Here is a 12,826-nt window from a genome sequence, read left to right on the forward strand (position 1 = left end):
GGATGCCCTGCACCAATTTGACAGAAATACAGACAACACTCAACTTGCTGTGTGCTCTTCATGGAAAGATAAGCATTCTATAACGGGAGGCAGAAATTATGCAATTCATGTAAATAGGAAACAATGAAGGAATGTAAGAGACAAAACAAAAAAGTGGAAATACACCAACATGGTAATTATACATTACTGCAATGAGAAGTGTCTTCTTACTGAACCTTTTATGCATCTTGGGCAAAATACCCAAGTTCAGTGCTGCTGCCACTGAAAATATATCTAAAAAGCCAGAAGAAGATGAGTTTGCATGAAAGCATCAGCATTCTGATTTTAAAATAGCAATAAAATCAAAAGTATAACATTTACAGTAATTGGAACTGATAACTGGGGCAAAGCACCTAATCTGTTTCATTCTGACAATAGCTCCAAGGTATAAAATGGCTAGTAAAGAGGGGTGTGGAGGCACATTTGACAAGATGTGAGCTTTCTTTTTTGCTTTGCTTGATCTATCCAGCATGAGTAAAAGAACCTCTTTCACCAGTTTAACATGGACTCAAATGTCAGAAGTAGACACAAAGATGCTTTGTTCCCCACTCGGGCACAAACCAGTCCTACTCCATCTTAAACTATATACCTCTCCCTCTAAGCTTGTCGTAGCTGAAGGGAGAAGCAGATTCCTCATTGGATGCTCACCTCTCGGGGACCTCTAAAAGCATAATTTGAAGTGGGGTAATCCAGAGCCTTCTAATTACAGAAAAAGAGCAGAGACATTGTAACTGGAATCTATCCTATGTAGAATAAAAACAAGTATTTTGCTATCATTTTCACCTGTGCAAAGAAGACTCCAACATAGGTTTTTCTCCAGATGTTCTTTTTCTACATAGGGATCTCAAGAGAGGTTAAAGGCATTACCAGAGGCTATGACTGGGCTACTGAGAGTCCAGAAATCCCAGACAGAGCTGCTGCACAGGCACAGAATTGCATCTATGCCCCATGTACAACAAGCCTACACAGCACTACCTAATGCATGTACGCTTATTTCTACCTAAAAATACAACCACCTCATTTGTATATGTTCTATCAGATCACAAGAATTTTGCAGTCTAATACAGTCCATCATATTTAGATTATTCCTTATTATTAAATCTTTTTCTTTACCCATTATGAAAAAGATACTTAAAAAATGTAGAAAGTATTGAGTGATGTGTACATTTGTTGGCTTGTTTGCATGTATACTGCAGAACTATAATTTGTATAGGTTACTGGTATTCTGGTATCTATTCATAGAGTAATCAAACTTCATCTTGCTGTTTTATTTAGCTATAGATCCATGCACTTCCATGTAAATCAGTGTCAACAAGCTTTAAACCAACTGAATTAATTAATTCTAGCAGATCAGTATGTGGTTTTTATAATTTGTAAGAAACTTTGTTTTGCATCAATGCATCTAAATAGATGGATATTACCTCCAAATCAACTTGATCTACATTACATGATTTATGACCTGTAAGACATGGTACACGAGAATCTATCAACTGACAACTGATCTTAGTAAAGGACTAAGAATGAAGAAACTCCCATATTCTCATCCTGCCCTGAGAATGAGTTCTTGCCCTACATGTCAGATAATCTCCCTTTCTCTGCAGCAAGGGATGAATCTTACTGCCTGGGTTTTTTAGAAGAATTCATGTGCACATATTTCAAAAAAAAAAAAAGATCATAATATTTTAGATATCTAGTGGAGCTGAAAAAGAATAATAAAAATAAATCGTCCAGATACAATTACACTTTTAAAGGAGTAGGTAGCTGAAGAGGTTGCAATGTTAGCAAATCTGTGCAGAAAATACCTGTTTTTGTTAATGGGCTAGAGAACAGCTGCTGAAGAAGTTTGTTCTCTGAAGTTCGCAACACCACCACTATGTAAAAAGTGTCTCTGTTCTTCTCAAGGAATGCACAGGCATCATATAATACCTAGCATGGGAAATAGGATCAGAAATGGTGCCAAAAAGGGTTACCCAAAAACTACTATGTTCTTTAAAATGTGACCAGTCAAGATGACGACCAAGTAGACCAGGTAGTTTGGCTCTGACAAGCCAATGAATTATCTTCAAAGGACTTAAAAGTGTACAGCTACAGCAGTGTCCTCAGAACGTGAGCTGGCTATAAACAACACCTATATTCACAGCATGTCACTGCACATCAAATTGGGTTAAATGGCTTAAATCATGTTGTATTATGCTTTGTCATGTCAAACTATGGTATGCATGATGCAACACAACAGAGATACCTCATTAAAGTTTAAGATGACAGTTTACATGTGAAATAAGAAATGGTTCTCAGATGGTCATCATCTGTTTGTTGTCTGCATCAAACTTGTGATCTATAACTAGACCTGTTGGAGGAATAGGAGTAAGCTGCACATCTAGGTATGTTAAAATAGGCTTCTCCCTGCTGCAAAAATGACTCTAGGAAAACAAAACATTCCTCTATTTAAATTAATTATTTTTATTAGAAATTAATGCCTGGCTATTTGTATTCATATAAGAATCAATTAATTTTGCTTATTTTTTTTAAATTTCAGTGATTTTTTAGACGTGTTTTATTATCACTAGCAATATTCCTCCCTAGCCTAATTCCACTGGAGTCCATTAGTTTACACAGAAACTGAATGTTCTCCTGCAATACAGAATCGGCCAGTAGTGTTTTTATGACTTCACCATTTGGGCACAAAGAATTTAATAATCCTGTGTGAAATTTTACAGTTACTCTTAACAAGCCAGAAAGCTGGACAAAGTTTATTAGAACATATCTTAAAATTTTGGAGTCTTATAATAAGCCAGAGACAAGACTTCATTGATAACTACATAAAACATGCTATTTCATTTTGATTTTGTTTATAAACAAAGATTTGGACCTGAAATCACAAGCAAAGCTCCTGTTATGTGCAAAAACTTGACCATTATTCCCCACATAAAATAATATGTGAACTGTTGAGAACAAGAGAAGTTAGGTGCTACAGAGTACAAGAAAACATCTGTGCTAGCTAGCTCCAGTCTTTCCAATGCTCTCTGTAGGATTTCAAGTTCTATTACAGATGCTGTTTTACATATTGCATTTTATCTGTATACTGATATACACTCAAACATAGAACTACTGTGGCATTCACATGATGTTAACAATCACGTGCCCTATTCTGACTCCAGAGAGTTGCTCCATTGAAATGACTGTAGTAATGGTGTTCCCGGTGCTAGATTTCTTTCAGAATAAAAGGCAGTTACTGTCTACACAATTTGTGAAAATGCCCTAAGGACAGGTTCTAAAATGGACTACTACACCTGGTATCACAGGTGTACACCACAATCATAGATTCGAGGTTTCTGTAAACTTTGTAATTTTGTCTCTTAAAATGAAGAAAAAAAAATTCATAAAGCAGAAACTTTGGATAAAACAAATAATGACCATACCACTGTTATCTGAACCAAATAAAGATCACATGACCTTACCTTTCCAGCATAGTGCTGAATACCAAATGACAGTTCTACTCCTTTTGGTCTCCAAAAGTATTTGCATCGTAAGTTATCCTCAAATTTATCTAGACATTGAGAAGAGACATTGATATAAGTGACTTGGAGTGACTAAGTAAAATCTTCATCCTGATTAGGGACAGTTTGCTGCTCAAGAAGCCAGAACTACTATAAATACATATATTATCAGATTGCTCAGAAATAGCTGTGCACCAGCTTCTCTGTGCTTTCTTCCAAGCTGCCACTGTTGAATGGAACAGCTCATTCTAAACTAGCCCAGTAAGACTGTCTTTCAAATCCCACTGTTTGTGGATAGATTTGTGCATGGAAAACTATCAAATAAGAGGGACCAATGAGAAGGTGTGATGACTTCTCATATTTTGCTACGAATTTGCTTATATGTACACACAGAGTTTGAGCTGGGTTTATCTCAACTATGTGCATTCAAAGCTGTGCATATATCTCACTTGCTTAAATGCCTGTTATTTGTATTTTCCCTGTCTTCCTTTTCCCATTCATTTAGCGTTGTGCTTCAGGTTTTAAGTATACGTCAATGTCTTCAGTCTGGGACCATCTCATTTACCTTTGGACTTCTACAGAAAAAGAGTTTTCTATCTAAAACCTCTTCTGAAGAGGCTTTCTGTTTCCCATGACTACCTCTAAAGAGCTGACAGAAAAAGAAACACACTTTCTAAGAAAAATGTCTTTTATGCCCTGTGATATTTTGTATGCTTTTTAATATTTTGTAATAAAATGTTTTACAGTGCTGATACTGTAAAACTTGCTATTACATTTCCTTATCTGAACAAGCAACTAGAGACCTGAGGTCAGAATCAATTCATAAAATTCTCTGCCATGTTGTATAGGTCAGAAAACATTATCAGAATGTTTTTTCTAATGTTAGAATTCATTAATATTTTGTGTTAGGTTTTTATTTCTATTAATATTTAATCAAGTTTGTATATAAAGCAAAAAGAACTAAGTTTGGAATTTCGGGGCAGGGGGCACGAGGGAGGGTGGTGGAATTAAGGATTGTCTGGTACATCTGGAGAGGGCAAAGTACTCGACTTTGCTGTCTCCCTGAGGGATCCTGCTGTACTGTGTACAGATCAGCAGTAAGACTGATCGGCACTGGACCGAGGAAAGTGCCTCTGTGAAAGTGTAAGTTCAATATTCAGTATTAACTGATTTATAGGACCCACAGGGAGACCCACAGCTTTAGTACACAAATGAGGACTGGAATGAAACCATAGCATTCATTCTATCTGTGACCTAAATTCAAATTTCAGCTTAGCCTAACAGAAGTGAAAAACTTTGTACATGTGTCGTGCAATTTAACAGGCAGCTGTTAGTTTTCTCTGACTAACAGTTTGAGTCTCTGCTGCACATTCCATTGAAAGAACTGGAACTCTCTGTTTCATATCACAGGGAAAAATGTAGCTCTAGTAAATAAAAGCAAGACAACAGTTCTAAACATGGCATGCGCTGCACGTTTTAAAGTTGGCACCCGGATTTGTTAAAATATATGTAAAATATGCTTGAAGGAAGGGAAATATTCAGCCAGATGGCACACCAGAAATAACATGCTTTCTATTTATGATGAGATAATCTGGAGTGAAGCAGTATTTTCTAATTGGATAAACATGGGCCTAGGAGCCTGGGAGGTCTAAATTTTACTCTCAGCACTAATGCTGCTCACAGGGTGGTCCTAGACACAAGATTCTACTAGGTCTCAGCCTTCCCTTGAGTAAATGGGGATAAATGCTGCTTGATGTACCTCACATACAGGGACAAGACACAGGTTATTTCCTTGTAACACTCTAAAGACAATAAGCCCTTGACATCTCATATATAAGATAACTTTTGCAATATAAAAAGAACAGAAAATACATAAGCAGAGAAAAATGATGAATCACAATGAAAGATACACTTAAAATGTCAAATGAAATGGCACAGCCTCAGCAAGACAACTAGGCTAGTAAAATTTGAGAAAAGATGTCATTCCACTCTCTCAAGATATATTTATTATTTACCAGAATTTTTGTTTGCACATACCAACTAAAGTGAGGTCTGTTGCCTGAGGAAATCGACTTTCTTCATCTAGTAGAGACAGGAGACCCATGGGTTTCTGGAGGAACATATCTAGAAGTGGACGGTTGTCCTCGTACTCCACTGTAGTAGCATCAATTCCCTCACTCTGATATTCCATCTAGAAAGTCACCAGCACAACTAACATTGAATCAGTAAAGGCAACAGCATCATTAGGACATTTATGATGCACAGCAATACTCTATAGGCCGCAACAACATTATTTACAAAACTTCAACTGAAAGACGTCATTATCTTGCATTTAAATCACATACCCGTTTTATAGTTTATAATGTACTCCTGAACATGATCTATGGTTCAGGACGGTTGATTCAACTAGACCTCATCAGAGTTGAATTTACCTGCTCAAGTGCAAAGATATGTTGATTGAAATAAAACTGGATCTGTTCATTAGCAATATTTATGCACAGCTGTTCAAAGGAATTTCTTGCGAAGTTCTCAAATCCAAATATGTCTAGTATCCCAACATTCATCCCATTTTCAGCATTGCTGCATGTGAAAATACAAAGAAAATTCATCATGGGCAACACCAAGTTAAAATAAAAATAAACACGGTAACTAAGATTGCAGAATTGATTCAATCTGCTGCAAAAAGAGAGAAGAAAAAGTGTGTTTGAACGTAAGAAAACGTCCATTTGTTCAGCATTGTTAACACTTTTGTTTTCCACTTGCTTCTGGCAGATTGCCATGAAGAGGGCAAGAGAATCATAGGTACATAGTAACAGACACTTAGCAGCCATATTAAAACAAGGGGTTTCAATAGGCACATCCCAAATAAAATCAATTGTCGGCTCCTCCAGGTAGACAAAAGGTGTCAAGCTTTAATAGTATGTTTTTGCTATACTCACTCAGAAGGGTAATTACCAAGTCTGCTGCTGCTACAAGCTTGACTGTTAAGAGCCCCATGTGCTAGGTCAACTATACCCATTCCACAGTCACCACTAGTACTGCAAGCACGGATGAGGACATGTCTATGTGATATAGTGAAGTGCCAAGTAGAGATCTCAGATCAGAGGCATTTTCACATCACCTCAGTGGTTCTCTTGCTTCTAAAAATATCTACAGCTGCTTGAAAGGTCCAAAGCAGCCAGGATCAGTATCTGGCAACGAAATTGTAAGGATGCTCAATGTGAACGTTTCTGTAATTATGAAAAATAAAAACCTGTCACTTACATCTCAAGTAGCAGCACAATAATAATCCAAGATCTGTATTTATTACTAGCTTACAGAAGCAGAAGGACTGTAAGGACTTGAATACATACTACAGCATTTCAGTGTACGCCAATTATTTACCAGCCTTTGGTACAATTTTAATGTTCATGACATAGGAAGCATCTTTTAAAAGAATTGTACAGCACTTTAACCACCCAAATTCCATTGACTTCAGTAGCTACACTCGACTCAGCTCTTTGAAAATGTTGGGGTTAATGTCCTGGAAACAGAATTCGTATCACAGCATGAAAGCCATTTTGAAGCCTTAGCCAAAATAAACACAGCACCCTTTCTGCAAAATCAAAAATATACAAATGGATGAACTCATCAAAGACATATGCACAGTAAGTACACATGATTCAGTGATGTGTAACTTGCCATATATTTTTATCTGGCTGAAGCAGCGTATTAATACGATTTACGATCCAGCTGAAGAGCCGGCCATAAAGTGCTTTAGACATGGCATCTCGCACGTCAGCTGCTTTGTCCACGGTGTTTGTTCGGATAATAGTCTCCCCTCGTGTTACAACACAGTGGGAGGTTAGGGCCTCTTGAAGTTCTTCTGACCCAATACTTAGTAGTGCAGCAGCTAAAAGACAGTGGAAGAGAGACACACAACTGATTATGCAGTGGAAAGCACCAGCACTGCCCAACTGTTACCACGAGTTAGAGATTCTCACAAATACAGTCAAACTGCATTTACAGAACTGACAATGTTATATGTATTTACCATTATCTAAGGCTTCTGGGTTGGGAATCTCACTTTTATCTGTTTGGTGTTGTGAAGAAATGGCAGCAAACTCAATATTTCCAGTATTTAAAATTCCAGTCAGAATTCTGTACACTGAGTACACTTCCTGTAAAAGATGACAAGAAGCACTTTTAAGGAATCCAATTAGACATGTAGATCATATTTAGGCTAGGAAAGAAAAACGTGGGCACTGGAATGGGTATTAAAGCTTGCAGCTTGCTCTGAGACCAAATTCTACAAATTCAAGTAAGCTCCTATTGACACAGAAAATAGTGTGATACAGAATTGCGAATGGACTTGCCTAAGTAGCAACTGAGACTTCAGGCTGACCTTGGCTTCTGAGCATGTGACTATGCTTTCACAGTTCTTTTCTGTCATAAGAGAGATTCTGTGGCACAGGTGTGTATCCACAAAACCAAATGGCAGCCTGTGCACAGGTAGCACTGGAGGTGGTTTTTATAAAGGAGGTCAATAATGGTTTAGCAATTGGATCTCTTACCTCATCAGTGAATCCTATAATTCTAAAGCAATGTTGAATCGCTTCGAATTGTCTTCCATAGGAATCTTTAGTAATGATATCATGCATTACTCTTCCAGTTTCATTATCAATATATCTAAATAGAGTGGGAGAAAGAAAGCACCATACTAGCAGATATGCCAGTACAACCTCCAGTGACTTCAATGCAAGTACCCGCAGTAACCGGAAAGAACATTTATTTCAATATCTTCCAATTATATACTTTGGTGTTAATTCATATGAAATTATAATTAATAATATGAATTCATAATTAACACAAAATTTTTGTTTCTGCTGTGCTAACTTTTGCTTATTCTTTGTTAATATCTATTACCAGTTACTAACATTTCACACACATCCCCTCACCCAATACAGATGCACCCCAAGTACAAACATCAATTTAAAAACACAACTCCAAAGCATATTCTTAGTTCTGAAGCATTACAGTAAGAAATCATTAGATGATTGTCCTGATTTGAAAGTATGACAGAATATCTACATAATAATAAGCTTGATTCTTCTTCCTCTTTAAATAGTTCAAGTCCTCAAACAAACACAAATCATGTAATGCCTTATTGTCCATCCTCTTCTTTGCTTGGGAGGATTAAAAAAATCCTTAAGGGATGGAGAAGGATTAAGAGAGATTTCAAGGCATCATACTGAAAGCAAGACCTGATCAATAGTTAATTACGACGAGCAGTTAAAACAAGGGACTGATAAGTTACCTAGGAGGCTTTTTATCCGGAAGTCTATATTCAGAAAGTTTCTTCTGATGATAAAGGCCAGCATAAATATAATAAAATATATGGAAATTTTTCTCTCCCCTGGAAAAAATAAAGCATCCTTTTAAAGCACACATGTTTATTCTCTCCCTCTACTCTGCTCTCCTGAGACGCCCCCTGCAGTAGTGCCTTCAGCTCTGGGGCCTCCAACACAAGAAGGACATGGACCTGTTGGAGCGAGTCCAGAGGAGGCCACGAAGATGATCAGAGGGCTGGAGCACCTCTCCTATGAAGACAGGCTGAGAGTCACGGTTGTTCAGCCTGGAGAAGAGAAGGCTCCGGGGACACCTTAGAGCAGACTTCCAGTACCTAAAAGGGGGCCTACAAGAAAGCTGGGGAGGGACTTTTTACAAGGGCATGGAGTGACAGGACAAGGGGCAAGGGCTTTAAACTGGAAGAGGGAAGATTTAGATTAGATATTAGGAAGAAATTGTTCATTGTGATGGTGGTCAGGCACTGGAACAGGTTGCTCAGAGAAGCGGTGGATGCCCCCTCCCTGGAAGTGTTCAAGGCCAGGCTGGATGGGGCTTTGAGTGATCTCGTCAGTGGAAGGTGTCCCTGACCATAGGAGGGGGGTTGGAACTAGGTGATCTTTAAGGTCCCTCCCAACCAAATCATTCTATGATTCTTGTGGCATCTTGTACAATGTAAAAGTAGAAGTTCTTATCATGAAGTAGGTAGCAAATCTCCTGCTTGTTTTAATGATGTATGATCAACAACTGTGAAACACACAAAACCCAGTCAACCACAATATTTCTCCAAAGAATGGAGCAGCTCTAGCTTCCACTCCAAAAGAACATAACTGACCATTCTTGTTATCATAGCACTGTGCAAGGGATCACTGCTTTAGCAGAAGACATGAAAGCATTTAAAATAAAGAATTTAGGAGAATTAATCAGAATCCAAACATTAAATAAATGTGAAAGGACAGACAATATACCTACACAGCCTGTTTTACGACCCTTGATTTTTCAAGTAGATATTCAGAAATCTTTGCCCCCATTACAGCTCCCGTGGGCGTAAACATCATTTCCAGATATTTTCCAAAGCGACTTGAGTTGTCATTGATGACAGTGCAGGCATTCCCAAATGCTTCAACCAGAGGATTCACCTGAAGAATTTTCTCTCGCAAAGCACGGTTATTGGCCTTGACAGAACAGATACAGATCAGAAGGAACATTAAAAGCATACACATTTTTTACCCACAATCCAATTGCTCCGAAGCATAGCATCCCTTTCTCCTGCTTGTATGGACATAGATACTGCATTAACCTTTGTACTTATACAACAACAGGACCAACAAATTGATGAGGAGGTCTCCCAGAGGTAAGAAAAAACAGATTCTTCTTTCTCTGCAATTGTTCTGCCTCTGAGATGTCACATAGTCATAATTAGTTACAGTACCAAAAGTATCAAAACCCAAGCACATCTACTTAAGGTTAACCTTACACACTTGATTTTCCCATCATTTTGCACTAACAGCATGTTATTGCTATTGCTTAATGTTAAGCACTCGTAACATTTAAATGTCCAAGAGCTTCTAAGATTGGAGCCATAGCAAGATCTGCCATTATTTATTGTATAAATGAACACTGGTATATGTGATAAACACTGTAGGTAACTACGGGCACTGAACACTCGGGATCTGGCACCTTCTCTTTAAAAAAAATATTGAATGGCTTGGTGTGGGTCATATTCCAGTATCTTAATTCAATACTCTCACATGCATGATTACACAGTCTCTAACTCAAGTGGGACAATTCACATGAACAGCTTTAAGTATTAAAGATTAAATAAAGTGGAAATTGGGGGTGGGGTTGGGAGGATTTATTCATAGTTTTACATGATTGGCTAAGAAATACCTTTCCCAAGAAGGTCAAATGTTGGACAATCAGATGGGCACTTTCTGTCTTTCCAGCACCACTTTCCCCGCTGATGATAATGCACTGAACACACAAAACAAAACAGTTAGTGCACAGCTCACCACATGGTCAATTTCAGCTCTTACAACTCCTATCTGTTATCTAATGTTTAGTACCAAGACTACAAAATACTTGAAGGGTCAACTCCCTCAACTCCCTTCTGAAAGGAAAGATCAGCAAAGGCTCAGTGTAATAATTTATTCCCTAGATTACTAAAATGTGTCTCGCAATGCCTGATAGCAATGTGCCTATGTGTGAAGCAGTGACTGAATTTCTAAGGGCGAAGACACGCAAATGAGTGACCACATCTACAAGGTAACACACAATATGCACATATGCAGCTTGTTTCAAATGCTTAAAACTCAGAAAATTGCCACAGCTCTGTTGATGTGACTTAATTCAACAGTGCATCTGAGCTCACTGCATTGACTTGATATGCATTAACATGAAACACAGAGTACAGCTGTATTTAATTACATTGACCAGAAGTCTGCTCCTGGCTCTAAAAATAATCTCAAATAATTGCTGCTGTGTAGAGAGATTATTCTGTATGAGACACCAATATTCAAGCTAGAAGAGCAAACTAGCATCTAAACAATTCAGAAAAATATGCATCTGTTCATTGGATGATTCTGTGAAAACATATCCATCATCTTCCTGAGTCAGCAGTCCTTAACACATGGTATTTTATTGGCTCTTCAAATTGCTTCCAAACTCAGGGATTAGCTAGAAAGGTCTAAATCACTTGGTATCCTCCTCTCTGCTGTTACGCTTCATGGATGAGATGGAAGTAGAAGGCCAGTACATCTTGAAGGCCAGCTCACACCTGAACACTGACACATGAACACTTCAGGTCATAGCAAGAATTGTAACAGCATCTATTATTTTCCCACTTTTTCATATCCACAGATCACCAGCATAAATATTAGTCTACTTAAGGTATAGTATCAACTGACATATAATTGAAATGTTAACACTGAGCTGTTGCATAGATTCATGTGGTTTTATGCAAACACCTGAAAATTACTTGCACCAAACTGTGAACAGAAAAAATTTTTGGCTGGGAGAAGATACAAAGTCCTAAAATACTTGATGCAATGACACTTCATATAGAACCGAGCTTTGTGAAAAGGTTTGAAAGATGTAGCAGTTTCCTGGTGATGTCTTGGGGTGTCTGACAGCAGGTGCAGGGCTTGACTCTAAATAGTGTGTACAATATGACATTTGCAGTTCATTTATTTGCTTCTTGTCGGGTATTTTTGTTGCTCTTGGAAACAGATAACCCAATGACGGATTTACAGGGTTATGATACCTAACTTAATCATCTTTGTGTGCCTAGAGAAGTCATGTACAACAGTTTATACAGTTAAAGCCCGTAAGTTCTTGTAGAACTCATAAAACTCTCGTAGAATTGGCCAGAACTTGACTTTAGCTTCAGGAGAAATGTTAGACTTGGAGTCAATTTTCAGGGTTCACAGGAAAATACAAGGGAAAGCTCAATGGATAAAACAAACAGAATCAATACATTTTTGATCTGGCTACAGTGTTTATCTAATGCACCTTTACCTGAAGAACCAACATAACATTGGCCAGGTAATGGAGATAAGCATGCTCCTGTAATCTTTTGCAAACAGAAAACAGGAAGCTGATTTACATCTAAATGCAAATTACTTCTTCAACAGGTATGAAACATGTAATATTAAAAATGCACAAAGTCAGCCTGACAGGCTGATGTCAAAATTAATTTTTTTCCCCAGATAACAAGTTCTCACATAACTTATTCTACATGAGTACTTGTTTTCTTTAATGCCTCCATCAAAGAGCATATAAGTCATTAAAGAAGTACTAGCCATCTCTCAGGCCAGTGTACTTCCACATACTCAGTGGAATTCCTTTTTTCTTCATCTTTAATGTCCCTTTTATTTGTCTTCTTTGCTTAGTATTTTCTGATTGCAGGTTTTTTATTATTTTATTCTGTTTTTGTGATTTAAAAAAAGCATTTTCTATGAATTATT

General features: G+C 37.7%; 1 protein-coding gene across 1 annotated transcript in view; it reads right to left on the reverse strand.

Annotated features, from left to right (window-relative positions):
• Window positions 1–12,826, reverse strand: part of MYO3B (myosin IIIB) — a gene marked incomplete at its 5' end in the record, with an annotated part of 57,522 nt that overhangs the window by 30,257 nt on the left and 14,439 nt on the right. Inside the window, 10 exons of the mRNA XM_009708350.1 lie at window positions 1,842–1,965; window positions 3,498–3,586; window positions 5,574–5,727; window positions 5,969–6,116; window positions 7,218–7,428; window positions 7,570–7,696; window positions 8,090–8,204; window positions 8,833–8,931; window positions 9,834–10,036; window positions 10,752–10,835. Of these exons, the coding sequence (XP_009706652.1) occupies window positions 1,842–1,965; window positions 3,498–3,586; window positions 5,574–5,727; window positions 5,969–6,116; window positions 7,218–7,428; window positions 7,570–7,696; window positions 8,090–8,204; window positions 8,833–8,931; window positions 9,834–10,036; window positions 10,752–10,835 (1,354 nt within the window). The remainder of the gene's footprint in view (window positions 1–1,841; window positions 1,966–3,497; window positions 3,587–5,573; window positions 5,728–5,968; window positions 6,117–7,217; window positions 7,429–7,569; window positions 7,697–8,089; window positions 8,205–8,832; window positions 8,932–9,833; window positions 10,037–10,751; window positions 10,836–12,826) is intronic.

The sequence above is a fragment of the Cariama cristata genome, unplaced genomic scaffold (genome assembly GCF_000690535.1).
Source record: "Cariama cristata isolate BGI_N322 unplaced genomic scaffold, ASM69053v1 scaffold11999, whole genome shotgun sequence".
In the NCBI taxonomy this organism is placed as follows: domain Eukaryota; kingdom Metazoa; phylum Chordata; class Aves; order Cariamiformes; family Cariamidae; genus Cariama; species Cariama cristata.